The sequence below is a fragment of the Bipolaris sorokiniana genome (assembly GCF_000338995.1).
Source record: "Bipolaris sorokiniana ND90Pr unplaced genomic scaffold COCSAscaffold_18, whole genome shotgun sequence".
Lineage (NCBI taxonomy): Eukaryota > Fungi > Ascomycota > Dothideomycetes > Pleosporales > Pleosporaceae > Bipolaris > Bipolaris sorokiniana.
In genome coordinates, this window is record NW_006911912.1 from 483,123 (window position 1) to 510,712 (window position 27,590).

Here is a 27,590-nt window from a genome sequence, read left to right on the forward strand (position 1 = left end):
TGTTCCGTTTATAGTAAGGTGTAGAACACTTTAAGAAAATGCTCAGTATGATAGTATCCGATGAGGTGTCAGATGACTTGTATTTGCCACACATATATCTTTTACGCGAGAGATGATGAAATGATGCTTTCTGAACAAATGCATATAAAAAATTTTAACAATTATGTCTATCAGCAATTTTAGAAGCAAGAGGGATATGGATATGGATGAGTATGTCTTATTTGGTCGGTCGACTACATACTCAATGACCAAGTGCTTGTGAACTTGATAGGCAGTAGTGCCATCGCATCACAAATTAAACTTGGTCCCTACCAGCTTCTCGCTTAACTCCCAAAGCTTTTTAGCCTTGTCCGGATCAGTTGCGTGTGGCGCTGCGTTGCTAATTTGGCAATCATCGAGAAAGATTCCTTTCTCGTCTAAACAAACGTCAGTGCTTAGCCTCTCATTCAGAAGGCCTTGGAAGGCTTCATACCGTTCAAGGCTGGGTCCAGTGCTGCTACTAACACTGTTGCGGCGCCTTGGTCAAGATTCTTCAAAAACGTCATTGTCTTCCCAATCGCTTCTAGCTCTTCAGAATCAGAATCAAGATCACGACTCATGTTGGTTGGTATCGCTACGCACATCAGAGAGAACTTCTGGATTGTTGCAAAAGTGAATACTTACCTCCGGGGTGAAGAGCATAGCTCCTTATCCCTTTGCCTCCAAGCTTTTCGTTGATACCTATGGAAAACAAAATGTTTGCAGTCTTCGATTGGCCGTATGCTGCAAATCCGTGGTATCCATTGCGGCTTGGAATCTTAGCAAATAAAGGGGAAACGGGCGTGTATCGTTCTTCTTCCGGAAGTTCCTCATTACTCTTCTCTAAATTGTAATCTGAAAAACGAATGCCACTCAGGCGGTGACCTTGCGATGAGACGTTGATGATACGTGTCGCCCCCGGAGTAGATGATGCAGCGGACTTCAAAAGTTGGGGTACAAGAAGGTTGTTGAGTAGAAAGTGACCGATGTGATTCGCACCAAACTGAGCCTCGAGACCCTCCGCGGTCGTCCGGCGAGTCTTGGTCATAAGGCCTGCATTATTGATGATCAAGTCCAGGCGATCAGCCAATTCTGAAACCTCTTTTGCCGCCTTCCTAACGGAGTCTTGCGACATCAAATCGAGAACCACAAGTTTGGTTGTAGTTCCGGGGTAGGCATCTTGTAGGGCCTTGCGTACTTGTTCAAGTTTCGATTCGGTGCGCGAGGCGAGTATCAAAAGGGTGGGTGCTTGAGAAGCGATCGAGAGAGCAATTGAAGATCCAATGCTTTCTGGAGATACACCGGTAATCAGTACTATCAACTATTCAGTTAGTTGCCCATATCAGTATGAGGATCAAGCAAAACTACCGTTCTTTCCACGAATCTGATCTGCAAAGGCTTTGGCAACCTCTAGCCCACCTGTTTCCTGATTCCATTCCGGATGTGTCAAAGCCGCCATGGCGGATAGTACTGTATAGATTTCCGGGCTTCTTGAAACTGTGAATATGCTACTCGAGAAACTTAGATTATCTGGTATGGAGTACTGCATTAGCACGTATGCATGATATATTGAGTCCGTGTTGCACTGCAACTAATTGCTGAGCTGAGATTCTCAGCTGCGATCTTCACTTACTATTCCCTCAGATCACCTGAGTCCTGCATATACCATGCCTGCATGTTGTATTTTGCCCACCCACTCAACGACATGTAGACCCATAAATCCCCAGAATAAGTAGAATTGAGCTAACCACAGCCTCTGTCCACGTTTCTGGAGGCTGTCACCTCGATCGCAGACATGAAAAAATGACTTTATTAACGCCAGAGACGCATTTTGGTTCGCATGAAGGATGATTGCAGATATGTTTTACATTCGCTTTCCATTGTAGTAGTTTAACGGCAAGCATTTTGCGCCTCATTCTGACAGCAAGGATTGGGTGGACTAGACTTGATGAAGAGCACGTAGTAGGTGCGGGGAAAGCCAGCGGGGAAGCTGGTGACGATGTGGGGCACGTATATCGCCTGGTTCGTAGACGGATCTACGTACCCGTGTGTATGTATCATTCAGGCTCTTCTCCACGGAATTCAATATACCGCGAATGAGCCTGCAGAGTGACGTGCAGTGTCCCATGCTCGCGTAGGTGTGCAGGTCGTTGGAGGAATGTCGCCTGTATGCCTGAATCCAGGTATCAAGCTTACAGATCGGCAGATAGTACTAGTACTACACCTTCGGGAAGTGGCGGGCTGTTTTGCCCCGCGCTTTCGGGAACGAGGTTCACACCCACATCGAGTACTGTGATCAGTTTTGTCGTATTCTTTCATTGTTACATTCTGGGCGCGACATTTCTTTTCATTCTGAACTCCCAGTCCGTGCAAAACTAGAGAACAACCCGCCGAAAATGACTTCTTTAAAGACAGATGGAAATGAAATCCAGGCCAATGGTACCGTCCCAAAAACAGGCATTAGAGTAATCATTGTCGGTGCAGGTACATACTAGCCAAGGGTTCACAACATGTCCACTTTCTAAAAGAGATCAACTAGGTTTTGGTGGCCTGTCCACGGCCATAGAATGTATCCGTCATGGCCACACACCTGTAATCTACGAATCTTTCCCCTCTCTCAAGGTTCTTGGCGACATCATTACTTTCGGGCCTAATGGGGGTCGCATCTTCGCACGCTGGAGCGACGGCCGCGTGGCGCGTGAAATGCGCAAGGTCTCCATCGACTTGACCAATTATGGTTTCAACATTCACAAGTGGGACACTGGAGAAATAGTAGTCAACCAAAAGACGCCGCCGCGCAATGACGAAGCGCCCAACTTTAACGGGCACAGGGGTGAGCTTCATGAAATTGTTTTCGAATATGCGAAAGAGATTGGTGTAGAAATCAATTTGGGACAAAAGATCGAGCATTACTGGGAGGATGAAAAGGAAGCAGGCATTGTGCTCGTGGACGGAACGAGAGTGGCTGGTGACATTGTAGTGGCAAGTGATGGTGTTAGAAGCAAAGCCCGAAAACTAGTGCTCGGATACGAAGACAAACCAAAGAGTAGTGGTTATGCGGTTTGGAGAGCATGGTTTTCGAACAAAGACATGATTGCGGATCCGGAGACTAAGCAGTTTTGCGAGAATGGCGATACATTCAATGGCTGGATTGGTAGGTCTTTCTTTGTCCTCTGTAACCATTGATCTAAGCATGCTATAAGTGGTAGCAACTGACACGGACATTAGGCCCCGACGTACACTTTCTCTTCAGTACTATAAAGAATGGCTCGGACTGCTGCTGGGTTTTGACCCACCGTGATTCGCATGACATCAAAGAGTCCTGGTCATTCCCTGGCTATCTCAAAGATGTGCGCACAGTCCTTGAAGGCTGGGACCCTATGTGCTGGAAAATCGTCTCTAAGACACCGGAAGAAAAACTGGTGGATTGGAAGCTTGTTTACCGGGACCCGCTGCCCAACTGGGTCTCTGGATATGGGTCTGCACCCGGCCATGGTCGCATATGTCTACTAGGAGACGCCGCCCACCCATTTCTGCCGACGAGTGCACAGGGCGCAACCCAGGCATTGGAAGACAGTGTTACACTGGCAGTGCTGCTGAGGAAGGCAGGTAAAGGGAATGTTAAAGGAGCATTGAGAGCATATCAAGATGTACGGTATGAACGTGTGAAAGCGGTGCAGAAGACGGGGGAGACTACTAGAGATATGTGGCACAAGACGGATTGGGAGAAGGTGAAGAAAGACCCTACCATCATACAGTTCCCAAGAGAGGATTGGGTATTCCTGCATGATGCACAGAAGCATGCGGAAGAGGTAGGGGATGAGGCAATCAACAAGGCTGTGAGCGTGGCTACGTAGGTTGGGCCTAAGTCTGGCGAACGATCTCGATGAAAGCAATCTTATAATCGCTTTTGTAATGTTTATTCTTATTAATGAAACGCATGCAAGTATTCTCACATACGTTTAGGTTCACCCCAAATTATACATTGTAGAGAGGCGTAGTTGCCATATTTTACGAACATGATGTGTATATTTTTCTAGAAAGATGAGCAGAAAATTTCATAAACAGTCAATACAGACATAATACAGCTACATGCTCAGAAACAGACTCGCAAACTGTTTTACCATTCACCGACAATCTTAGTCACGCTTCTCCATACTAACAACTTCCTGACGTACAGCCTCGTTCTTCTCACTATCGCCCCGTTCGATCTTCTCATCTCTACCTTGTAGATAATGACCAACGCATACATACTTTCTGAACTTGCGGGCTGGAAGTCTCGCTTCAAACATCTCGTCGACCTCTTCGAGTGTGCGATCCTTGATCTCTGGTAGATAAAAGTAAACCCAAACGACTGTGATAAAGCAAGATGGTCCCCATATCCAACCTAGTCAGGAAGTCAGCACTGCTGTAGAAGGAATCTGCGGGAACATGGCAAGGCAACCAAGAAAGGAAACTAACCATATTCTGGTCCCCAGTTGAGAGATTCAGGATTGATAAAATAGGGTGCTGTGAAAGTAGTGAGCCAAGCAGCGGCAAAGGCAACGGCAGATGCAACGCCGAAAGTATACGACCGCAAGCGCTGTGATGGAATTTCTCCGCCAGCAAGCCAGGAGTAAGCCGCAATCATGCCGTTGTACCCGCAAATGTACACGACAGAAACTCCAACGATTATCTTGTTTCTGTTAGTATGGAAAGCGACAATCAGTTCTCAGCTCAAATATGACGTACCTTTCCGGTGCGAGTAGTGCGAGGATTGACGTGGTAAACAGCTGCGATGATCATCTGGGTGATACCGCAAATTGAGAGACCGACCATGAGGAAGATACGCCGCCGTCCAACTTTTGAGATGATACAGCTATTGACCGTTACCGCAACAATACCGACGGCAATCAAGATGCATGTGTTCATGAAAGGGCTGCCAACGTTTGCCATCTACATCGAAGTCAGTATTTACGTGAGATAGAAACATTTGCAGCTTACCTGGAAGAAGTACGTGCCATAGGCAATTACAAACATGGCACCAGATGCAGCTTGAGTAGACACTGCTGCAATAGACAGCAACGTGCGTCGACGATCAACTGGATTCCGCCAGATATCCATGAAACTTGTACTGGCATTGACAGCTTTCTCAGCATCGATGGCTGCCTTCATTTCGGCAACTTCGTTGGGTACGTTCGCTGGATTTGGACGCATCCAAAGCAGCGATTTCTCAGCTTGCTCGTTCTTCCCGACCAAAACGAGCCAACGTGGTGATTCGGGGATGAAGAACAAACCAATGGACATGAGAAATGGAACAATGAATATCACTCCTAGTGGGATGTGGTACGCTTTGCGGCCATTCATGTCATGTGTTGCGTTATCGACCACAGTGCCAACAAGGGTACCTATCGAAACCCATATTTGATATACGGATATGAGAAGACCGCGGTAATGGGCTGGTGCAGATTCCTGTCGCGACGTTAAGCAACCAAACCGTTGTGGCGAGTAGGTTTACATTTACAGCCTTACCTGGATGTACAGCTGCGAGAATGTCATATACCAGCCATTCGCAAGTCCGATCAGCAGCCTGCCAATATATAACCCTGCAGTGTTTGTCGTAGTCATCATGACAATGTTACTGACACAGCAAAGCGCACTGGCTAGCCACAAACAGTGTCGTCTTCCTAACTTCTTCGCCCCAACTCCTGCAAATCCTGAGCTAACGAACGCACCCAAAGTCATCAGAGAGGACATGAGCTGCTGTCGCTCAGTCGAGATATTCCAGCCGGTTGGACTGGCGGGATCGGGATGTCCAAAGACTTCGAGGAAGCCACGCATAGCTTGCAGTCCACCGATGGCGCCAAAGTCAACGCCGTATTGAAACGTTGACATTGAGACAAGGGTGCATGCTGCGACGCATTTCCAATTGGACAGCAAACTGCTGTCGAGTTCCGGCATTGTGATGACTATTTTCGAAGTTCCGCGTAGAAAGGAGAAGAAGCTGGTGGGAAAGACAAAGATTGGTAATCAGGGAGATCAGGTTGTTGAAAACCTTTCATACACAGGTGTGCAAGGACCTCCACAATCCGACTGAAGACTCGTTTCTGGATGCAACTAGGCAGATTGGCACCGGTTAGCTAATCCCGACGTGCAGTATTTGCCGATAGTGGTCATAAAGCATATGTACCCCGCTTCACCGTAGCTATAGTTTGAGCTTAGCATTGAATGTTCAAGCTGCAGTTAGATCCACTAGGCCAATGGTGGTTCTTCCTCAATGCCACATATTGCATGATTATTCGCCTATGCATTATCCGCCTTATCTTGTGTCTCAATCTTTGCTCAGCATCTTTACTGATTTCCGCAAGGTCAGCAGCTTGGCTAAAACTTTGGCGGGATTTGTGTTAGAAGAGGTGCAATAGTGACCATTCTCGTAGCCAAGAAAGTCAACACCATACAAGAAAGAAGATGAGGGTATGCTACGACCCTATCCATTCATGTGGGGCAAGTTTGTGGGGCGCGCCAACTGATCCCGTTGGCTGGAATGGATGGGTACATAATTGTGTAACTCCATAAATATGCATTATCTTATTTACAGGGATAGCTGATTTTGCCCTAGAGTGTCATCAGTAGGATCAGAGAGATTTTTTGTTTGTGTGGTGATTGGGTGGATAAATAAACCTCGAAGCGCATAGCGTGACTATTGGTATTTCATGTGCTTCTGTCCTGAAGGCGGTAATCCAAACACCCCCGTCTTTTTGCTACAGAACTATAGCTAATGTTGACAATTATCTTCCTCAATAGTCTCTTATAGCGCCGCAATCAATAGACGCAACTGTATTCATGAAGCAGTGTTTCATCCAACCCTCCCCGCGCCAGCCATCTTCATTATCGAAGACCAATGGGGTGTCAATACTGCTGACATCCCAGAAAACTTTGACCCAGTCCCAGCAAGATTCTTCGTCGCACTCATTGATATGTGAGATTGTCGGCTCAATGACTTCTTCGAAAACCGTTTGAAAGTACACCCTACCGGCTAACAGGTAATACCCTCGATGGAGGTATAGCCAGTTTGATTCAAAATAGTTCACATTGGACTTTGCTAGAGAGCTGAAGAGAGCATGGAGGGTATTTGGATAGTGGAAATTAGTATGCTCCAGGACGAGCCGGCGGAGGGTCGGAGAGTGTGTATCGACAATACGGTCCAGAGTTGGTGCCGATTCACTTGAAATAAGTCCATCAAATTCAAGTGTCCGGAGGCGAAATGGAGGATCGCTGCCAAGCTGTTGAAGTAACGGCGCCCAATTCTCGCTGCTGGTGCGGTAATACCTAATACTTCTTGGACTTGTGCGTATTCTCAGGACTTTCAGGTTGGCATTTTGCTTGGTAATCTCGACAAGGTTTGACATGCAACTGTTTTCACTGCTGGGAAACATCTCCAGCTGTAAGTCTATGGTAGTCAAGTTCTGCAAAACTGGGACATATGCCATTCCGTCGAGTATCGATTCTGCCGAAGCCAGCCATGACTGCCACTCTGATTTCGCAAAATCCAAGATTCTGAGCATCTCAAGACGTGGTGCTCTCTTCTGTGTGCAGCGTACCAGTTGGAAGACAAAATCGCAAATGGTGTAGGCATCAATGCTCTGATGCTGTCCAGAATGTAGAATTAAGAGCCCTTCCAACCCGTCATCGCACATCTCTTCGTAGTCTTCGGGCACTGGCCTAGCCATTAGATTTCCGTCTTTTGTATAAACCTGGCCTTCTGGTGCTCGAATGATCAGTTCCTGTAGTTGCGGTGCTTGTTTGAAGATATATTCAACGGCAGCAAAAAGTCTTGCTTCATCGAGCATTTCCAATGTGACAAGTCCATCGAGGATTGGTAATCCTTCTTCTCCCAGTTTTTGAATACGATATCCGAGGTCGAGACGAATTTCCAATGTGTGAATATGCTTGACGAAGCGTGGGATGCTTAATCTTTCGAGGTGTCTGACACTGCGGTTGGTTGTTTTACAGATGCGATGACGGAAGTGCGCTTGAGCCTATAAAGACCTGTCAGCGGATATTTATATTGAACTAGATTATATTGTATTTACAAAGGTATGGTCTATGTGTTGCGTGATATGGCGGCTGCCGATTCCTCGAAACTCGCGTAATTGTTTGTTCGTCAAGTACCCGGAGATCATGCTCAGTATCTCTCCAGGTAGATCATCCAACTTACGATAATTTTGTAATGGGTCTTCCTCTCCCTCGACGAAATACTCAAGCATCGCCACATCTCTAGCCATAACTCGTTTCCTGAAGTTTCGGTGACACAGTGACTTGTTCGTTCGTCGTAGGGATGTAAAAAGTGGCATAATTCTTTCCTGTCTGTGCGCATGAAGAATCACATCTTTTATAAGGGTAGTTGGGACCATGGTTCCAGTGGGACATGACACTGAAAGAACTTGCTAATGGATCATTATGGAATTTTTATTTATCATGCCAAGCTGATCTGATACTTGCTGCTGATAAGTCCAATGAGCTATATCAATGCTCTCCGCACATCACCTGTTTTCAAGCGTTGTTCTTTCAAGATCGCAGCCCCAATTCCACAATGTTTCGATGTTGTTGTTGTTGTTGGCACGGCGTTACAGCGATACGGTTACTAGGGATGGCGATGACGAGCGGTTGCGTAATGTTACTAATGCTAGTATGCGATGTTCACAAGAACGAGTCAACGGCTGAAACGGACAACAGACCAATAATGCCCAACACGTCGCTCAATCACGTCACAAAGAAACGTCGCAATATGATCCCAGCCAATGAAACTTTGTCTGGTTATTACCTTTCCCATAGACTCCATTGGTGACGCCAGATACACAGATGCTTAAATAGGCGACGCAATAGAGCCAATAAGAGCTTCCGACTTTGGCCTTTTCAAACAGGTTGCAGTCCTCACAAGGTTCAACTTTACCCGACGTTCATGCCCCACCCTCGGGATGTGGAGTGGCCCACCCTACGCAAGTGAGTCTCTAAAAAGGGCTGCACTAGGAGTTGCAGAGAGGTATGGCGGTAGTAAATCTGCAAGCTGATATTGAATCCTGGGTCATCGGGTACATTAGTGGATCATTGCTATTCATTGTCGCTTGTATTGATTTGCCTTGATGAACGCACCTCCAAGAGCTCGAGCGTCTTTTGTCTGAACACCTCAACAGGAAGAGCACACACCTTTCGGCAACATGGCGATTGAGCAACTTTTCGAGGCGCTACCGGTTCACTACTTGCAACATGGTATCTCAAAATTCGGTGCTGGTAACGTCGCCCTCGCAGTCTTTGCGATAGCCGCGCTCGGTATTCTCGCCGACTATGCCTGGATGCTGTATATGAGATCGAAGATGGTAAGGTCATGGTGACAAAAAGACTAACTACTTTACTGATGCTAAGAAGCCCCCTGGGCCCTTCCCATACCCTATCGTCGGAAACACATTCCAACTACCAGACAACAAACCATGGATCTATTTTGAAGAGCTGTCCAAGAAATTGAATACACCACTCATCACATATTGGATCGGGCGAAATCCAACTGTATGGATTAATGATGCATGGACAGCGAATGAGCTTCTTGAGAAGAGGGCAGGCATATACTGCTCGCGACCCCGCATGTTGGTCTTTGCAGAGCTGGGCTCTGGTCAGAATAACCTCGTCAACCTAATCACTACAACCCCAGCTCAACGTGAACGGTTTCGGATGCTGCGTAAGCTAACACACCAAGGCGTTGGCATTCAGCAGGTAAAGAAATATCGTAACTTTCAAAATGACGAAAGCAAAGTCGTTGCTCTTGACTTGATTCGCACCCCGGAGAAATACGTGGCGCACTTTGAGCGATACGCAACGAGTGTGGTATCGATCATTGGCTTTGGGAGGCGAGTTTCAAGTCCGGAGGACCCTATCATTACAGAAGTAATTGCATTGATGCATCGCGCCGCCGACCTCAATGTGCCTGGCAAGACTTTTCCGATGTTGATGGAGACATTTCCTGCATTAGCTCGTATACCGACGGAGTATGCACCCTGGAAACACGGAATGGGATCGAAGAAAAAGTCACACCGCGGTCATGACTTCTTCTATTCACTGGCGAGCGAAGCCAATGAGAAGCCAGGTCACGATGACTGCTACGTAAAGATGCTGTTTAGAGAACAAGAAAAGTACGGACTGAGGAAGGAAGAGATATCTTCCTTGGCTGGTAATTTGTTTGGTGCAGGGTCGGATACTTCGAGTAGTACCCTCATCACAGCGATACTTGCGATGCGCGCTTTTCCGGAAACTCTCGAAGCAGCCAGAGAAGAGTTAGATCGTGTGGTAGGGCCAGACCGAAGTCCGTCATTTGAGGACGAAGCAAGCCTACCCTACATACGCGCTTTTGTTAAAGAATTGTTCCGTTGGCGTTCTGTAGCCATTATTGGTGGGCAACCTCATGCACCAGTGCAAGACGACTATTATAAGGGTTATCTCATTCCACAGTCAACATGGGTGCAGGGCAATGTATGGGCAATACATCATAATGAACGCGAATTTCCGGACCCAGATCGTTTTAATCCGAATCGGTTCCTGAAAGACCATCCGGACTCACGGCCTTTCCCTGGCGAACGCGGGTACATGACTTTCGGCTGGGGACGACGAGTGTGCTCAGGACAGGCACTTGCTGAACAGGGAACATGGTTGACAGTTGCGCGACTGATATGGGGCTTCAAGATTGAACCAGCACTAGACGAAAGTGGAAAGCCTGTTCCCGTCGACATATTTGACTATACGTAGGTCGATCATAATTTCCCCTTACAAACCTAAAGCTAACCACATCACAGCAACGGCCTAAACATGCGTCCAAATATCTTCAAAGTAAGCATCAAGCCACGAAGCGATAGGATCGGAAATACTATTGAAAGGGAAGGAGAACAGGCGCTGGCAGATCTTAGGCCATATGAGGGAGAGACCAAGTACCGTATGAGTACGTTTTATCGGAAATGAAAATCGCTGGGATGTAACACCACCTCCAGTCTGTGTCAAACACGATGGAAAGACAGAACAGGAATGTAAACAGCAAGTACAATCATCGTCAACTTCACTTCTCACGTTTTCACGCGATTCTTTCGCTGTTGAACTGGCTTCCACAGTGATCAGAAAGCATCTTCCTTCTTCAAGAAGCTACCTAAAACTCCAATAATTAAACACGGAGAGGATAAATCTCTATGATCCAACTACAAGCCCTACGACTATATAACGGCTAGTAGCACCTTTTGAGTGATAAAGTTTGGCTGTAACCACCGTGAGAGAGCTCCTTGACGCTTTATCCAACAGAACAGCCGTGTTGTCTTAATACCTCTAGCTTTAGCCGCATATACTTCAGAGTAACTCACAAATCTCTAGAAGATATATTGTCACGACAATGCATCAAGAATGACATTTTCTCACCGCTTCCATCCACCCCAAAACTGCAGCGGAATCCGGCTCTGCATGTGGGGCACAGTAGATTCCAGCGATGAATTCGTGGTTGGCAAGGCATCTGTACTATTCTAGATTGCCTCGAAGATATTGTTTTTCTTGGCAGATAGCCGCGAGGGGTAATGCATGTGTACGTTGGTTTATACATCACTCCACCAGACCGACGTGTCCAAGTCTAGCGCTGTTACCGATCCTGACTCGCTTTGCTGAGACCATGAAAATACACGGTACGCTAGAAGCTGCGAAGAAACTAAACTAGTCTGATTACGACTCAGAACAGGGCTTAACCTACGTGTACTGTGCCCGTGCGTATACGCATTCCTTAACGTCTGGCAGTGAATGCTCGGCACCCGTTGCTAAGATGTCATCTCTGCCTCTCTCCATGTTCTCAAATTGATTGCTGACAACATAGTCGCTATGTTCGGGAGGCCTCTTAACAAAGGAGAGTCTAGTGCTCACGAAGTGAATTGAGCATTCATGGTACTCCCACAACTTGACAATGCAGTACTGACAGTGAAAGAGGAGACTGTGTTAGTTCATGCGAGGGCTGTGTGTTTGCAGTAGGTATGCAGGTTCCGAAAAATACCAAACAGAAGATAGCCGCTGTGCACATGACTCTTTTGAATGCCAATAGTGCAGACAAACCAAACGGGCCGGTTATCTCACCGACGTTTGAGATACGCTAGAGCACCTGCTACAACGAGTCCTCAGACGTCACACTAAAAGCTATATCCTGAAGTTTGGAATGTGGCTGTCAATGGGGAAGTACACTCGTCATTCTATGGGGGCTGATTCTAGCCCGTGTGAGAAAAACGAAATTGATAAAAAACAAAAATGCAAAGCCCCGAGGAGATGTCTCAGCGAGTGGTGCGGTAGAAAAAGCCGATATCTCTGGATTTTCCCAAGATCTTTGCAAATGATTGGTCCACTGACAATTGTGTGATCAGCAGCTCAGAAAAAAAAACTTAAGTGGACCTTTTCTATTAGTAAATGCACATCCAACGCCACATGAAGTCTTTTCTATCTGTTTAACTAAAACTCTGTAGATCCTTCGGTTTGTATCCAGTCAATCAACCTCCAAATTCAGACATATTTCGCGTTCTCTCTAACACCGCATTTTCGGTTCTATTTCCACACTAGTATTTTACTTGCATAATTACAAGATCGATCGTTTTTTTTAGCCAAACGTCCCCTTAGGGCGGTGTAGTTTCGCTTCCGGTCTACAGAATTAGGCGGTGTGTTAGTGCTACTATGGTATGGTGTTCCGAACAAGCTATCGACTATCTCAGATAATACTACGATACTACACATCACGAAGCCGCAAGTCTGAAAAAAGCACCCAGACGTGAGGTTCTTTTCGACCGAGAAGACCCCGACAGCCCGCTTAGCTTTGAATACATTACTAACAACAAATCTGTGTTGGAAATACGGAACAGGTATTATAAATGTTGGCTTCACAACCATCAGCATTGTTTGTCTAATATACCCGCGTGAATGGTGCATAGATCTAGGCCAATCTGGACTAGACCCTTCAATCTGCGGCCAACGATTGCGCATGTAAGATTCCTAGACCCCTCCCTCGTGCTGACATGCTTTCTGCGGGGACAACGACACGTGTACAGGGTGTAATGGTTTTGGACAAATGACGCAGGCTTGTGAAACCTATGCATATGCATATGTATTATTATTGTTTTTCCTCCCTCGAATTTCGAGCAAATATCCATCATACAATGCAGATTATTCGTCTCTTTCGAAGAATTCGCAGCCTTGCAGCAAGGAAACCTAAGGAACCGAAAAAGAGGAAGCAAAAGAACCTAGGAGTATGGATATCCCTCAATGAATCACTGACCGTTTTTGACGAAGATGCTCGCTTCTGGTGGGAAACGACTGGGCCAATCCTTGCGCGCATGATGGAATTAATTGGGTACGATCAAGATACACAGCATAAACATTTGTTGTTTTACTACATGTATATTCTACCAGCTCTTGGTAGAAGACCCTCGCCCGAAGGCCACCCCAATGGGTGGGAAAGCTTCATGACCGATGACTGCTCCCCTCTTGAATTGAGTTGGGAATGGGGCATGTCAGCCGGAGAGTCACGCGTTCGCTTCTCCATAGAGCCAATCGGAAAACATGCGGGTAATTCAGCCGACCCTCTGAATGAGAAGATGGTATTTCAACTTATCGATACGCTCCGGCCAGCGTTCCACAGCAGTCTGGACCTGACCATTTTCGACGCATTCTCCGAGGCTCTGACCACCACCCACAAGAAGCTCGACACAAAACATATTTCGGTAAACGGGCGTTCGCAGCACTTTGTTGCTTTCGACCTCGATGTCGGAACTCCTTCTTTGAAGGCTTACTTTATCCCTGGCCTGAAGGCGGTCGAGACAGATACGCCAGTTCCCGAACTGGTGGTCCAAGCAATCGACTCATGCAAGGCGCATCTTGGATCCATCTTCATGAACAACTTTCGCAGGTTCAACTCCGACCTGACGACGTTCTCCAAAACTAGTCCAAGTCGTCCCCAGATCGAAATCGTTAGCATCGACTGTGTCGTCCCCGTCAAGTCACGAGTCAAGATCTACGTCCGCCACAGAGAAACATCCTTCGACAGCGTATGTAGAATGCTTTCACTGGGCGCCAGTAAACCTCTCGACCCTGCTTCATTGGCTAGTTTGCGCGAATTGTGGTCTCTGGTCCTTGGTCTGCCAGAATACTTCCCCTCGGACCAAGAGCTACCGAACGTCCCGCACCGGACCTCGGGTATTCTGTACTACTTCGAAATCAAACCCACGTCATACGACATAGTTCCCAAGGTGTATATTCCTGTACGTCATTATGCCAAGAACGATCTCTCCATTGCTCAGGGATTGGCCACGTACTTTGAGCGTCGCGGACACTCTGCAACAGCGGGTAAATACGTGCAAGCACTTTCGGATATCTTGTAAGTAACGCATGTTGAGCTTCCGCATTCGTAACTAACCGCGATTGCAGTTCACATAGATCTCTCGACTCTGAACTTGGCCTGCATACCTATATCACATGCTCGTTTAAGAAGACAGGGCTGTCTGTGACTTCATACTTCAACCCGGAGATTTACCATCCAAATCGGTACATCTCATGAGGGTAGTATAAGGCAGTTTCTTCTATATCTCCTTTCTCATTTTGTACCTTCCTGTGTTTAGCATATCTACATTTCAACTCCCAAGTTGATTTTTCCTTGAAACCCACATATCTAGATAGTTGCATAGCGGATGATGTTGCATAACGGATGGTGTTGTATGATCTTTTTATTCAAGTTACATAGTCTTTGTAGTCTCTGTATCAAATTTCTTCACGCTGAAATTGTAGTATACGGTGTTGTAAACGGCGTACGAGGATGTAGTACATGGGTATTTGACTGCGCCACTCTTTGACGTGCAAGTCGATTGGATATAGCTTGGTAAGTACGGATAGTTTATTTCAATCTAGGATGATGATTTTCGAATTTGAGTTATTCTATATATACGGATTGTTGAAACCTGTTGTGGCTGCTCAACGACTAACACTCAGTGCAAGGGCCCAGTGCCAGATATCTACCAACGCAGCATCGCCTCCAAGAAAGATGCGTATGTGAATCTGATGTCGAAATACGCCGTCTCAGAAATCTAATATGAGAATCACATCGTCTTTTATATCGTGATGACGTGCTTCCGAATACGAGGGAGATGAATACTGCTAATGCGGTCGTTGCGGATTGCAGGGAAGAAGCAGGGATGACCGTTGTTCGGACTAACAAGCGTACTGTTTAGTACTACACTAAACTTTTCGCGCTTTAGGTTTTATAAAAGGCCCTGCGATTTCTGCATGTTCGATTTGCCCACGTGGAACCCCAGATGCTAGAGTCTTCAACAATCCGGGCTCCCCTGTACCCTGCCTAGTAGCAACCGAGAGAACTGGCAATCTACGATTGCTGGAAAACATGGTACAATTCGCATGATTTACGCAATGACAAAGGAACGTCATTTACGACAATTTAGCATTTCTGGAGAGAACTATTTTTACTAGCGCCGCAAATCAACGCCAAGCGCAGGCTGTGTGTGGATCTGGATTTTTACTAACGAGGCGCTATCATACGCAGGGCACTGTGCCGTTACCCACTAAACAACAACTTCCCCAAAATAAAACCAGCAAAGTGGATGAGTAGCAGGAAGAGAATCCAGTCCAGCGAAAAAAATTACTTCATCCAAAGAAACTTGATAATCCAAAACAACTGCAACCCAAAAACCCAAATAACCCGCCGGCCACCACCACACGGAATCCAACAAACCCCCCTAACCACAATCCCAAATACCCTCACGGTTCTTTAGTCCAAACTGCACCAAACCATCTTCATTAGCTCTCTATCCCATTTCCCATTTCCCATTCCCCAATCTTCCTTCCAGGAACTCGGTAACCTCGGTCCGCGCCCACGAGCCCCGCACGTACTCGCCACACGCGAGTCGGCTCAGACCCTTAGCACGCCCGTTGCACTAAACGCAAAGCAGTTGAACCAAGAAACTTGACACGCTTTCACTGATGCCAATACCGCTTTTGGTAGTTGAGCGTGCGGAGAACCGAGGGGGTTGAGTGACGCTTCGTACGAGGCTGGATGGGAGGGGGGAGCAGCGGTATGATTCCCGTTGAGAAAAGGAGGAAAGTTTAAAGTTATATATTGTATTTTGTCTAAATAAACACAACGTGAAGAGGACATTTGAGGCCCATCATTTTTGCCCAGAGGGAGAGAAGAAAAAGGTAATAAAGCTATGCTGATACAATTTGCTGAGGCTATACAGACGTCTAACACATCTCTAGGTCAACTTGATACCTAGCTACTCAAAGTCGAAAGCCAACAATGCCCATAAAATCCCGCATCACAATCCCCGTCCCCCAGGTCTCCCTCCCAACCTACATTTTTGACTCTCCCACCGCCCCGTTACCCAAAACACCAATTCTCATCTCCGCGACGAACCCAGAGTCACATTTTCTCTCGCTACACGACCACCGGCAGTATGCAAAGCGCTTCGCATCGGGTCTGCTGCGCGCAGGACTGCAGCCGGGGGATCGCGTGCTGCTCTTCTCGTCGAACACGCTATTCTTCCCTGCCGTGGTAATGGGTACGATAATGGCCGAGGGAATCTTCACGGGCGCGAATCCAAGCTACGTAGCTCGGGAGTTGGCATATCAATTACAGGACAGCGGGGCGCGGTATCTCATCTGCGCTGAAGCCAATATCGACACTGGAATTGCAGCCGCGAAAGAAATCGGGTTGAGTGCGGATTGTATTTTTGTTTTCGACGATGGAGCCGCGACGTTTGAAGGTAGAAAGGTGGAACGCGACTCGGAGCTGGGACGCATTCGGCACTGGACGGAGCTGCTGGGTACACCGGAACATGGCGATGCGTATGCGTGGCCCGAGCTGAGCACCGCAGAAGAGCTGGATCGCGTTGTTGCGCTGAATTACTCGTCGGGTACAACGGGCGTGGCGAAAGGCGTGATGATTACGCATAGGAACTACATTTCGAATTGCGTTCAGCAGTTGTACCTCCCAGAGCAAGAGGAGGGGTGGCAAGAGTCGTTGCCGCGAAGAAGGTATCTCATTTTCCTGCCCATGTACCATGCCATGGCGCAGTCCTGGTTCTGCATGGGCGCCTTGAAGCAGCAGATCCCAGTATACATGATGGCCAAGTTTGATCTGCTGCAGATGCTAGAGTACGTGCAGAAATACCGGATTACGGATCTTGTCTTGGTGCCGCCTATCGTTGTACTTATGGCCAAGCACCCTGCAACCAGGAATTATGACCTGAGCTCAGTGGAGAGTGTAGGCTCTGGCGCTGCTCCTCTCGGTGGCGAAATAAAACAAGAGCTTGAGCGCCTTTGGCCACCAGGCAAGATCAGCATCCGAAATGGGTGGGGTATGACGGAGCTCACATGCGTTGGCTGTAACCACTATCCCTCAGTCCAGTATCCCAGTTCCTCCGTAGGGGAACTGTATCCGAACCTTGAGGCAAAGATCGTCCTGGATGACCAAGGCCAGGTTGAAGCTCCTCAAGGTGAAAAAGGTGAAATCTGGATGCGCGGCCCCAATGTCATGAAGGGGTACTGGAAGAAGCCCGAAGCGACAAAGGAGACCATCACACCGGACGGGTGGTTGAAGACTGGAGACTCAGCATACGTGGATGCCAATCAGTACATTTATATTGTGGACAGAGTCAAGGAGTTGATCAAGGTCAAGGGACTACAGGTTGCGCCTGCCGAGCTGGAGGCATTGTTGTTGGACCATCCCCAGGTACAAGATGCTGCTGTCATCGGAGTACAGGCGTAAGTTTTGCAGTCACATGTAGGCACACCTGCTAATCATGGTCAGTGAGGGTACCGAATTGCCACGCGCATACATCGTGCTTCGGTCTTCGGTCAATGCCACGCCGGAAATGGCGGCAAATATCAAAGCATGGTTGGCAGAGCGTGTCTCAAAGTACAAGCGACTGGAAGGCGGAGTGCACTTTGTCGATGCGATACCCAAGAACCCGTCTGGAAAGATTTTGAGGAAAGAATTGAGGAGTAGAGCTGCACAGGAAGACCCTAAGCCAAAGCTGTAAACAGTCGACTACACATATGTATCTGTCTCTGCCTATACAGGCCATCATGATCCTGGAATGAATATCAATTCCAGTCTTGTTTTAGCGTAAGTTTGGGTTGCAGTGCTGATCAAGCCTGTCTCGCGGTACTCAAAGAAGGCGCCAAGTCGCTGCCATGTCCTCAAGCCATGGTGTCATGCCTGGTAGCCTTTGAGTGTCTTCAGTGCTGAAATTGCGTGTCCTCTGCTGCTTTGGTATATACATGCAGCGGCGTCCGCTCATGACTGTCATTTCCGTAATCTACCCTAAATGGGCACCTGTCAACGCCCTAATTGCTTCGCTCTCCGCCCTTGGCCGCCCTCAGCTCATCCATCTTCTTCACGCGCTCCTTGAACTCCTCGTACTGGCACTTTTCGTATGAGTGTCGCTCGTTCTGTCCAACGTAGTCAGTCAGTCTGCAGCTCCCCCCACGTCAACAGAAAATGGGCTTTTCCGCACCTCGCACTTCCATGGTAGGTAGTACTCCTCGTACCGACACCGGTTCAGCGGAATCAGAAGGTGTGCGCATGAATCTCTGTAGGGCAGGGGCAGCTTAGCAGCGCTCATCTCCTCACGGGTAGCCTCTGTGTAGTCGTCAGTGTCTGGTATGCGAAGCCAACTACATCTGGATGTGTGGGCGCACTCACTCCGGGGCTCGCCGAGGCCGATGGCATGCTTGATGGAGTCTGTGACAGTCATAGTAGCGGCCCAGGGTGGTGTTTGTCGTCAATGGCACGCAGGACGAGGGGAAAGTGGTGGGCGGGAGCGTCGTTTGCGGGCGAGGTTGCTGAGGTTCACTGCGGTCGGCAAAGGGAAGCTGCCAGTGTCCGACCCCGATGCTTGGCAGGGCAGGGCAGGCGCGACCGCGGCCCTTGCAACGCGACTTCCCCCCAGGTCTGACGCGAACCGCAGACACGTCTTCACGAAATCACTTGACACGCCTGCAAGACGCCGCTTGTGCTTTATTGAATGGTGAAAATGCCCCCGGCGCCCGATGGCAAAATATATTCGGCGACCTACAGTAATGTGCGTAGCGACAACCCGCCCTCTGCCTGCCGAATGTCCCTCGATACTACTTGACTGCCATAGCTACTACCATCACTCCACCTCGGCCTCCCTGCTAACACTCGCCCCAGGTCCCCGTCTATGAGTGCAATGTCAATGGCCACCATGTCATGCGCCGCCGTGCCGATGACTGGATCAATGCTACACACATTCTCAAAGTAGCCGACTATGACAAGCCGGCGCGAACCCGTATCCTGGAGCGCGAGGTGCAAAAGGGCGTTCACGAGAAGGTGCAGGGTGGATATGGCAAATACCAGGGCACATGGATACCGCTCGAGGAAGGGCGCGGGCTCGCGGAGCGCAACGGCGTACTGGACAAGATGCGCGCCATCTTCGACTATGTGCCAGGCGACAGGAGCCCGCCTCCTGCGCCTAAGCATGCTACGGCTGCGTCGAATCGCATGAAGCCACCCAGGCAGACGGCAGCAGCGGTGGCTGCGGCGGCTGTGGCTGCTGCGGCTGCTGCGGCTGCGGCTGCGAGTCACAATGGTAAATTTGTCCATTTGCTTGAATCTATCCAGTCTCCTGTCGATGCAACCATGTGAGAGAATTTGTGCTGATGTATCGTGCAGCACTCATGAGCAATTCCCGGTCGCAAGCCAGTGAAGACCCATATGAAAACTCGCAGAGGTCGCAGATCTACCGCGAGGACACACCGGACAACGAGACGGTGATTTCAGAGTCGATGCTGGGTGACGCCGATCTAATGGATATGTCGCAATATTCGGCCGACGGTAACAGAAAGCGGAAGAGGGGGATGGACCAGATGTCTTTACTAGACCAGCAACACCAAATATGGGCAGACCAGCTGCTGGATTACTTCATGCTGCTGGACCACGAAGCAGCCGTGTCGTGGCCGGAGCCACCGCCAAGCATCAACCTAGACCGACCGATTGACGAAAAGGGACATGCGGCGATGCACTGGGCAGCGGCCATGGGTGACGTCGGTGTGGTCAAGGAGCTAATACATCGAGGAGCACGTTTAGACTGTCTATCAAACAATTTGGAGACGCCTCTGATGCGCGCCGTCATGTTCACCAATAACTTCGACAAGGAGACGATGCCGAGTATGGTCAAGATATTCCAACAGACGGTGCACAGGACAGATTGGTTTGGTAGTACCGTTTTTCACCACATTGCAGCGACTACGAGCAGTTCGAACAAATATGTTTGTGCGAGATGGTATCTCGACTGCATCATCAACAAGCTCTCGGAAACGTGGATACCGGAAGAAGTCACGAGGCTTTTGAATGCAGCGGACCAGAACGGCGACACGGCCATTATGATTGCTGCACGTAACGGTGCGAGGAAGTGCGTACGGAGCTTGTTGGGACGAAACGTAGCAGTGGACATTCCGAACAAGAAGGGCGAGACTGCCGACGACCTGATCCGAGAGCTCAACCAAAGACGACGCATGCATGGCCGAACGCGGCAGGCCTCATCATCGCCGTTTGCGCCAGCACCAGAGCACCGACTGAATGGACATGTTCCCCACTTTGACGGTGGGCCATTGATGTCGGTACCCGTTCCTAGTATGGCAGTTCGTGAGTCAGTGCAGTACCGGTCACAGACTGCTTCACACTTGATGACCAAAGTAGCGCCCACGTTGCTAGAAAAGTGCGAGGAACTAGCGGCGGCATACGAGGCAGAGTTACAAGAGAAGGAGGCAGAGTTTTTTGACGCCGAACGTGTGGTCAAGCGGCGGCAAGCCGAGCTAGAGGCTGTACGGAAGCAAGTAGCTGAGTTGCAGAGCATGTCAAAGGGGCTGCATATTGATCTCAATGACGATGAGGCGGAGCGGCAACAAGAAGATGAGCTGCGGCTACTGGTAGAAGAAGCAGAGTCGCTCTTGGAGATTGAACAAAAGGCAGAGCTGCGGCGACTGTGCAGCAGCATGCCGCAGCAAAACAGCGATAGCTCGCCAGTGGACATTACGGAGAAGATGCGTCTGGCGCTACTACTGCACCGAGCACAGCTGGAGCGGAGAGAGCTGGTCAGAGAAGTGGTGGGCAACTTGAGCGTGGCGGGCATGAGCGAGAAGCAGGGCACGTACAAGAAGCTGATTGCAAAAGCGTTAGGAGAGCGGGAAGAAGACGTTGAGTCGATGCTGCCCGAGATCCTGCAGGAGTTGGAAGAGGCAGAGACGCAAGAGCGAGCCGAAGGACTGGATGGTAGCCCGGTGTGATTCGAGCAACTTGGTCAGATGTCTGCCGCCAACGTTTTTTGATTCCCCCGGCGCATTCTTTCTTGGTTGTTGGGCTATGATTTAGGGAGGACGGATAGGGTAACGAGCATTTTACGACCGAGATAACAGAACTGCTAGTTCCCAATGGACGCACGGAATCGTGATCACTTTATTTCTGTTATTGGTCATGCTGTCATTGTTGGGCTTCAGCACATAGTAGTACATCGAAAATAACCTGCTGGTGTCCCCCACGGGGCTTGGAGGGTGCTTCTATCTATCTATACTAGGACAAGGAAGTCACTTGATGGTGCATGGAGGATGCAGAGTTTGGTCATCTGAGAGACGCGGACAGCAGGCAAAGCCGCTCGTGAAGCTAGGTTGTGATTCGACCATGCATGCAGCTAAAGTATGACGTGATGACGGCCAGACAGCGGCATGTCACGTCGAATTGCCAAGGGGTTTTGAGGACGAAGGAATATCCAAAAGGCGGCGTGTGGTGTTTGTATAAGGTAAACGATGAGTAACAAGATGGAAAATACAGCTCGAGGCAGACTTGGCTGAGACGGGGAGATTGGATGCGAGGGAAAAGACGCGTAGGCGGCAAGTGGGCTCAGCTGCTATTGGGCCGTGGGGGAGGTGGAGAGTCAGGTCAGCGGAGTTTGCACGGAGGTTACGGCATACAGGGGGCTTGGCCGTGTTGCAGTAGTACGCGGCTGCGATGCCACCAGGCACCTGAAGACAGATATCGCCAGTCGCCAGTCACGACTACTAAGCATTTGACGCCTGCGCCGGACCCAAGCAAATCAATTCCCACAAAAAGATACCGCCACACATTCCCCCCTGGGCTACCTCCCACGCTGCAGCCCCCCCGGCCCACCCACCCATCACCTGCCACCCGCTGCGGCCTCTTGCTCTGCCCAACAACCGCCTTATATGCCTGAGTCGATCCCACTACGCAAGAAACCCCCAGCAACTCCTCATACCCTCGCCCACACCCTCTCCGACGATTTCAGCCTCGTCTCCGCCTCCAACGCGCGCCATCTCTCGCGCTCACGCTCCTCCTCACGACAGCCACGCAACCCGGCCCGAGACTTTGACGATTGGGATGACCACGACCCAGCCATGCCCTCCGACCTGAGACCCTCCCTCGAGCGCCCCGATGGCCGCGCAAACTCGCCTCTGCTGGGGCGCAAGACCGAGGACGACACCGTCGACGAGGGCCTGTTAACCAGGAGCACACACCACTTTCACGAGCGAGACCCAGAGACACAGGCAAAGCTCGAGACACGGAGAAAGTACACGTATGCTGCTTTCCTGTTGGCCCTGAGTCTGGTCAGCTTCACTGTGCAAACGGAGACGGCCGTGTACATCCAGCATCAGCTCAAATGGGAGAAGCCGTATTGCATGCTGTACATGACCCATGGCTCTTGGGTTGTGCTGTGGCCTGCAACTCTTGCCCTGCTCCGTCTCCAGCATTGGAGCGAGCCCTGGCCGACGTTTTGGCGCAGACACGTCCACGTTCTGCGCCAGACGGCCCTCATGGTCCAGCACCAGACGCTCCACCCCACGCCTCGGCAATCCCAAGTCTCACCCGTCCGGTACATGGTGAAGATGACGACTTTCATTACATGTGCTTTGACTTTCGCAGGAGGCAGTTGGTATGTCGCCGTTAACATGACGACTGCCAGTGACCTGACGGCCATTTACAACTGCTCTGCCTTCTTCGCCTACGCCTTTAGCATCCCCATCCTCCATGAAAAGGTGCGCGCCAGCAAAGTCTTGGCCGTCGCCATTGCCATTGCCGGTGTCTTTGTCGTGGCATACGGCGACCAGGCGCCTGCAAAGCACGGCTCCCAGTCTGGCGGCGGTGCTGGCGGTGACAAGGCGCCGCCTTCACAAGAAGCTCAGAACCGTGCTTTTGGCAACTTGGTTATTGGCGTTGGTAGTGTCTTGTACGGTCTCTACGAGGTCTTGTACAAGCGGCTGGCTTGTCCGCCCGAGGGTGCTGCACCAAACAAGGGCGTCATCTTTGCAAATCTGTTTGGTAGCTTGATTGGCGCATTTACCTTGAGTGTGCTGTGGATTCCACTGCCATTGCTCCACTGGCTGGGCTGGGAAGTATTTGAGCTACCCAAGGGAGAACAAGCATGGATGATGGCTATTAGTGTTTTGGCAAATGCCAGTACGTCTCCTTTTCTCTTCCTTTATTCCAGCTTTTCTAGACACTTTTGCTAACTTTTGCAACTCTAGCCTTCTCCGGCGCTTTTCTTGCCCTCATTTCCCTTACTTCCCCTGTCCTATCCTCGGTCGCGGCACTCCTTACTATTTTCATTGTCGCGCTTGTTGATCAATTGCTTCCTCCGCCGCTTAACTCGCCACTTACGCCTGCTGCTATTGTTGGCGGTCTTTTAATTATTGGGGCTTTTAGTCTCTTATCTTGGGCCTCATATAAGGAAATGGATGAGGAACGGAGGCATAAACTTGAAGAAGCTCCTAGCGAGTTGGATGATTAGAAGGGGAGGCTCTTTGATTTCTTTCATTGGCGTCTTGAGAAAAAAGAGAGGGCGGCTGTATGGTGGATTCAGCAGTTACACTTTTGCCTTTACTTCCTTTTGATCTTCATTTTTCTTGGATTCACATCATGGGCATTCACTTATCGGACTTTTGACCGGGTTTTTGAATCTCGACAGCGACGTTTTTTGCATCTTCGGGCATTGTTTTGCAACTTGGAAATTCGCTCGATAGACTACTTTTTTTTATATCTCTTTTTATCCACTAGGCGGCAAACCAAAGGCGGCAGTGTGCAGCATTTGATGAGAAAGAGCATTGCTGGGGTTATCCGTTGACAAATCTACTAGAAGGGCGTTATCCATGGCGTTTCCATACTAGTGCAGACTAGGAAGTCTTGTTGTCTTTCTGTTTTGGAAAAATCCAAAGCTTGATTCTTCGTCGGGGTGTTTTTATCGTTTTGAGTGAGCAAGATGTCGGGTCAGATAATTACAAGAAAGCGCGTTTAAGAGGAGATCAAGGTAGACTTTACCATTAAGAAAAGGAGTTGACAACATGAGATCCTAGAAGAAAAACAGATGAGAATAAATATTATTCAAAAATTTGATAGGCCCAACGGGGATACAAGATATACGTCTCCATTCTCACGTGAGGACAGGCATGGAATGGAAAAGAGTGGTATGACTGAAGGGTAACAGAGGCAACAGGGCATACGCTAGCCATCAGACAACGTTCGCGAAGTTTCGATACACTGCCCTGCCGTACATATCAAACCCTTGGTGTGGCATCGCAACAGCGTAGGGCGGCGCCCTGACCCGCTCCTCTCCTCTACCTTAGATACATCAGCATCGTAGTACAAGCACATATCTTCAACCTGAACATACTCACTACAACACCATGGCACAGACACAACCCGCCGCACCCTCCGATCTCAGCGCCAAACTCCCCAAACTTATTCCACGCAGACGCGCCCCCACGACGCGAGAGCCGCCTTCTGCCCCTCCCCCGCCGACACCCTCGCTCCCCGCGCCCCCAAACCTAGCGCAGCACACATACGTCCACCCGTCGCGCCGCATCCTCAGTCCCCAAGACCACGAGCTCTTCCTACAAAGCGGAACATGCACACTCGTCGAAGCCTTCATCTTCGGCATCGCTGACGCCGTCCGCGATAGAAGCATATCGAGCGTGCGCGACGGCGACGAAGCAACCACGACAATCAAAACCATCGTCTCGATCCTCCGCTCCGCCGAAGACATCCTCTCAACATGCCCCCCCGAAGACACGGGCTCCCGCTTCGGAAACCCCATGTTCCGCTCTTTTCTCGACGAGCTCGAAAAGGCGCTGCCAGCCTGGCACGAGCAACTGGGTCTGCACGACGCCGCGCAAATCGAAGAGGTATCAACGTACCTCCGCCACTCCTTCGGCAACCGCCAACGCATCGACTACGGTTCGGGACATGAACTCAACTTCTTCCTCTGGCTCCTATGCCTCAATCGACTCGGCTACCTTCCCCCGGCTACCTTCCCCGCCCTCGCCCTCATCGTCCTCCCCGCCTACCTGCGCCTCATGCGCCGCGTCCAAGAAGCATACTACCTCGAACCCGCGGGCTCCCACGGCGTCTGGGGCCTCGACGACTACCAATTCCTTCCCTTCCTCTTCGGTGCAGCACAGCTCCTGCACCATCCGTACATCACGCCGAAATCCATCCACAATACGCTGGTGCTGGAGGAGGAAGGCAAAGAGTTCCTGTACCTTGACCAGATTGCGTTTGTGAATAGCGTGAAGAATGTCGAGGGACTGCGGTGGCACTCACCTATGCTGGATGATATTTCTTCGGCGAAGAATTGGGGAAAGATTGAGGCGGGCATGCGGAAAATGTTTCGCAAGGAGATTCTCGAGAAGTTGCCGGTTATGCAGCATTTTTTGTTTGGGAGCTTGGTGCCTGCGGTTGAGGGGATGAGTGTGGAGGATGAGGCATCGGCGGAGAAGGAAGAGGAAGGCGCAGAGGGGGGAGAGGTACAGGTGTTTGATGATGAATCCGGTAAGAGACATGTGCATGCGAGTGTGGGATGGGGCGACTGCTGTGGTATTCGTGTACCCGCGGCTGTAGGAGCGGAGGGCGAGGCGAGGAAAGGTGGTGTGAGGGGCTTGAGGAGAGTGCCGTTTGATTGAGACTTTTGCATGGTATGAAGTAGACTGACGTTTTTTTTATACGAATACCCAAAAGAAAGAAAGAAACAGACTGCAAATCACCCAAGCATAGACGTGTGTTCATAACCAACAAATCCTCAAAATCCAACAATTAAGCATTCAATCTATTCCCTTTATGTTGCATATTCAGTGGTATCAATCATGCCTTCTCCCCTCCCCATTCCTTCCATCACCAGCTTATTTCTTGCTCAACTCCTTCTCAATCTCCGCCTTGAGATCCTCCGGCTTCTTCGTACTCGCCCACCGTCCCTTGACTTTGCCATCGCGTCCAATGAGGAACTTTTCAAAGTTCCACTTGACACGCTTGAGGCCCATGAGGCCGGGCTTTTCGTTCTTGAGCCATTCGAAGGCGGGGTCTGCGGTTGCGCCGTTGACCTATTCGCACGCGTACGTTAGTAGCCATTCCAAATATCTTTCTAATATCTTGTATGGTCGTGTTTCTGCGGCACAAAGCAACAACGGCAGAGGCACCGTGAAGCTAACGAAAAAGAAGAAGAAAGGGAGGAAAGGGAAGGGAAGTACGTACATCAATCTTGCCCAAAACTGGAAAACTAACGCCATAATTCACCTGGCAAAACTCCTGAATCTCCTCATTTGTTCCAGGGTCCTGACCGCCGAACTGGTTGCATGGGAAACCGATGATCTCAAAGTCATTCGGGTATTTAGATTTGATGTCCTTATAGAGTTTCTCGAGGCCTTCAAATTGAGGCGTGAAGCCGCATTTGGAGGCCGTGTTTACGACGAGGACGACTTTATTGGAGAGTTGGGAGAGGTCGTAGGCCTGGCCCTTTTCTGTGAGGGGACGTGGGTTAGTGTGGAAGCTTGAGGGAGAGGGGGGGGCCGGTAGGAGAGGCGGAAGGGGAAGGGAGGAGAGTATATTGATTTCTGGCTTCGCAGGAAAAAGAATATTTTCGCTTCCTCTTCTTCGTGTACATCCTCGAGGTAAAAACGGCGGAGAGGGAGAGAGGGCAAACTCACTGTCCTTTGGCTTAAACTCGTAAAAGCTCGTCGCAGAAGCCATGGTCGCGTATTCTCTTCTCTTCCAGCTGGCAGCAGTAACAGTACTTCTCTTGTAACTCTCAAGCGAACTAATAGCGCCGATACGTGTTGCAGCAAAAGTCGCAGAGGTAGCTGTAAAGGTAGCAGGCCGACGACGCAAGGTTAATAAGCCCGGCTCGCTCGCAACAAGCTCACAACGCGGGGCAGTGCTCAAGCTTCTCGCCCCTCGCCGGATTCCTAATCCCACTCCACCGCCCGCTCTGCACCACCACATCCATCGGACATGTGACACTACCATGGCCGCCGTACCAGCCGTACCAGCCGCAACCTCGGACATCCTTCCAAACACTACCATACTGTACTTTCGCTATTCAACCCTGCAAGTGTATCACCACTGACTCTGTTGTATCCGGAGCTGAATCGAACTGCTGATGGCGGCGGTCCGGACCCTCTGGGCTGACAAAATGCAACAAAACAAAAGGTATAATTCGTAAATGACCCGTTCGGAT

General features: G+C 49.6%; 12 protein-coding genes across 12 annotated transcripts; 7 read left to right on the plus strand and 5 right to left on the minus strand.

Moving 5' to 3' along the window:
• Nucleotides 1–133: 133 nt before the first annotated feature.
• On the minus strand, nucleotides 134–1,508 carry COCSADRAFT_41509 (uncharacterized protein). The gene is made up of 4 exons (XM_007707052.1): nucleotides 1,387–1,508; nucleotides 664–1,332; nucleotides 473–613; nucleotides 134–416 (listed from the first exon to the last, which is right to left on the minus strand). The coding sequence occupies exons 1-4, from the start codon at nucleotides 1,475–1,477 to the stop codon at nucleotides 289–291; spliced, it is 1,029 nt and encodes a 342-aa protein (XP_007705242.1). The 5' UTR covers nucleotides 1,478–1,508; the 3' UTR covers nucleotides 134–288.
• Nucleotides 1,509–2,293: 785 nt separating this feature from the next.
• Nucleotides 2,294–4,107, plus strand: COCSADRAFT_194366 (uncharacterized protein). Its single transcript, XM_007707217.1, has 3 exons — nucleotides 2,294–2,502; nucleotides 2,558–3,172; nucleotides 3,247–4,107. Exons 1-3 carry the CDS (start codon nucleotides 2,415–2,417, stop codon nucleotides 3,873–3,875), a joined length of 1,332 nt encoding a protein of 443 aa, XP_007705407.1. The 5' UTR covers nucleotides 2,294–2,414; the 3' UTR covers nucleotides 3,876–4,107.
• A 50-nt stretch (nucleotides 4,108–4,157) lies between these two features.
• Nucleotides 4,158–5,958, minus strand: COCSADRAFT_153717 (uncharacterized protein; the record flags this gene model as incomplete). The annotated part of the gene is made up of 5 exons (XM_007707218.1): nucleotides 4,158–4,405; nucleotides 4,480–4,693; nucleotides 4,750–4,953; nucleotides 5,002–5,469; nucleotides 5,530–5,958. 5 exons carry the CDS (start codon nucleotides 5,956–5,958, stop codon nucleotides 4,158–4,160), a joined length of 1,563 nt encoding a protein of 520 aa, XP_007705408.1.
• Nucleotides 5,959–6,794: 836 nt separating this feature from the next.
• On the minus strand, nucleotides 6,795–7,694 carry COCSADRAFT_102959 (uncharacterized protein; the record flags this gene model as incomplete). The annotated part of the gene is made up of 1 exon (XM_007707219.1): nucleotides 6,795–7,694. One exon carries the CDS (start codon nucleotides 7,692–7,694, stop codon nucleotides 6,795–6,797), a length of 900 nt encoding a protein of 299 aa, XP_007705409.1.
• A 1,504-nt stretch (nucleotides 7,695–9,198) lies between these two features.
• On the plus strand, nucleotides 9,199–11,090 carry COCSADRAFT_348415 (uncharacterized protein). Its single transcript, XM_007707220.1, has 3 exons — nucleotides 9,199–9,374; nucleotides 9,424–10,787; nucleotides 10,839–11,090. The coding sequence occupies exons 1-3, from the start codon at nucleotides 9,216–9,218 to the stop codon at nucleotides 10,999–11,001; spliced, it is 1,686 nt and encodes a 561-aa protein (XP_007705410.1). The 5' UTR covers nucleotides 9,199–9,215; the 3' UTR covers nucleotides 11,002–11,090.
• Nucleotides 11,091–13,204: 2,114 nt separating this feature from the next.
• Nucleotides 13,205–14,954, plus strand: COCSADRAFT_41511 (uncharacterized protein; the record flags this gene model as incomplete). Its single annotated transcript, XM_007707053.1, has 2 exons — nucleotides 13,205–14,422; nucleotides 14,473–14,954. Coding segments are annotated over 2 exons (1,348 nt in total), but the record flags the coding sequence as incomplete, so codon positions are not given.
• A 1,105-nt stretch (nucleotides 14,955–16,059) lies between these two features.
• On the plus strand, nucleotides 16,060–18,317 carry COCSADRAFT_262070 (uncharacterized protein). The gene is made up of 3 exons (XM_007707221.1): nucleotides 16,060–16,251; nucleotides 16,312–17,817; nucleotides 17,864–18,317. Exons 2-3 carry the CDS (start codon nucleotides 16,352–16,354, stop codon nucleotides 18,093–18,095), a joined length of 1,698 nt encoding a protein of 565 aa, XP_007705411.1. The 5' UTR covers nucleotides 16,060–16,251; nucleotides 16,312–16,351; the 3' UTR covers nucleotides 18,096–18,317.
• Nucleotides 18,318–18,402: 85 nt separating this feature from the next.
• On the minus strand, nucleotides 18,403–18,812 carry COCSADRAFT_102302 (uncharacterized protein; the record flags this gene model as incomplete). Its single annotated transcript, XM_007707222.1, has 3 exons — nucleotides 18,403–18,507; nucleotides 18,573–18,697; nucleotides 18,761–18,812. 3 exons carry the CDS (start codon nucleotides 18,810–18,812, stop codon nucleotides 18,403–18,405), a joined length of 282 nt encoding a protein of 93 aa, XP_007705412.1.
• Nucleotides 18,813–19,091: 279 nt separating this feature from the next.
• COCSADRAFT_165202 (uncharacterized protein) lies at nucleotides 19,092–21,363 on the plus strand (the record flags this gene model as incomplete). Its single annotated transcript, XM_007707223.1, has 3 exons — nucleotides 19,092–19,139; nucleotides 19,250–19,667; nucleotides 19,751–21,363. 3 exons carry the CDS (start codon nucleotides 19,092–19,094, stop codon nucleotides 21,361–21,363), a joined length of 2,079 nt encoding a protein of 692 aa, XP_007705413.1.
• A 1,122-nt stretch (nucleotides 21,364–22,485) lies between these two features.
• COCSADRAFT_102461 (uncharacterized protein) lies at nucleotides 22,486–23,876 on the plus strand (the record flags this gene model as incomplete). Its single annotated transcript, XM_007707224.1, has 2 exons — nucleotides 22,486–23,545; nucleotides 23,614–23,876. 2 exons carry the CDS (start codon nucleotides 22,486–22,488, stop codon nucleotides 23,874–23,876), a joined length of 1,323 nt encoding a protein of 440 aa, XP_007705414.1.
• A 624-nt stretch (nucleotides 23,877–24,500) lies between these two features.
• On the plus strand, nucleotides 24,501–26,133 carry COCSADRAFT_262096 (uncharacterized protein). Its single transcript, XM_007707225.1, has one exon. It carries the CDS (start codon nucleotides 24,769–24,771, stop codon nucleotides 26,041–26,043), a length of 1,275 nt encoding a protein of 424 aa, XP_007705415.1. The 5' UTR covers nucleotides 24,501–24,768; the 3' UTR covers nucleotides 26,044–26,133.
• A 126-nt stretch (nucleotides 26,134–26,259) lies between these two features.
• Nucleotides 26,260–27,103, minus strand: COCSADRAFT_102605 (uncharacterized protein; the record flags this gene model as incomplete). Its single annotated transcript, XM_007707226.1, has 3 exons — nucleotides 26,260–26,457; nucleotides 26,609–26,874; nucleotides 27,061–27,103. The coding sequence occupies 3 exons, from the start codon at nucleotides 27,101–27,103 to the stop codon at nucleotides 26,260–26,262; spliced, it is 507 nt and encodes a 168-aa protein (XP_007705416.1).
• Between the last annotated feature and the right edge of the window lie 487 nt (nucleotides 27,104–27,590).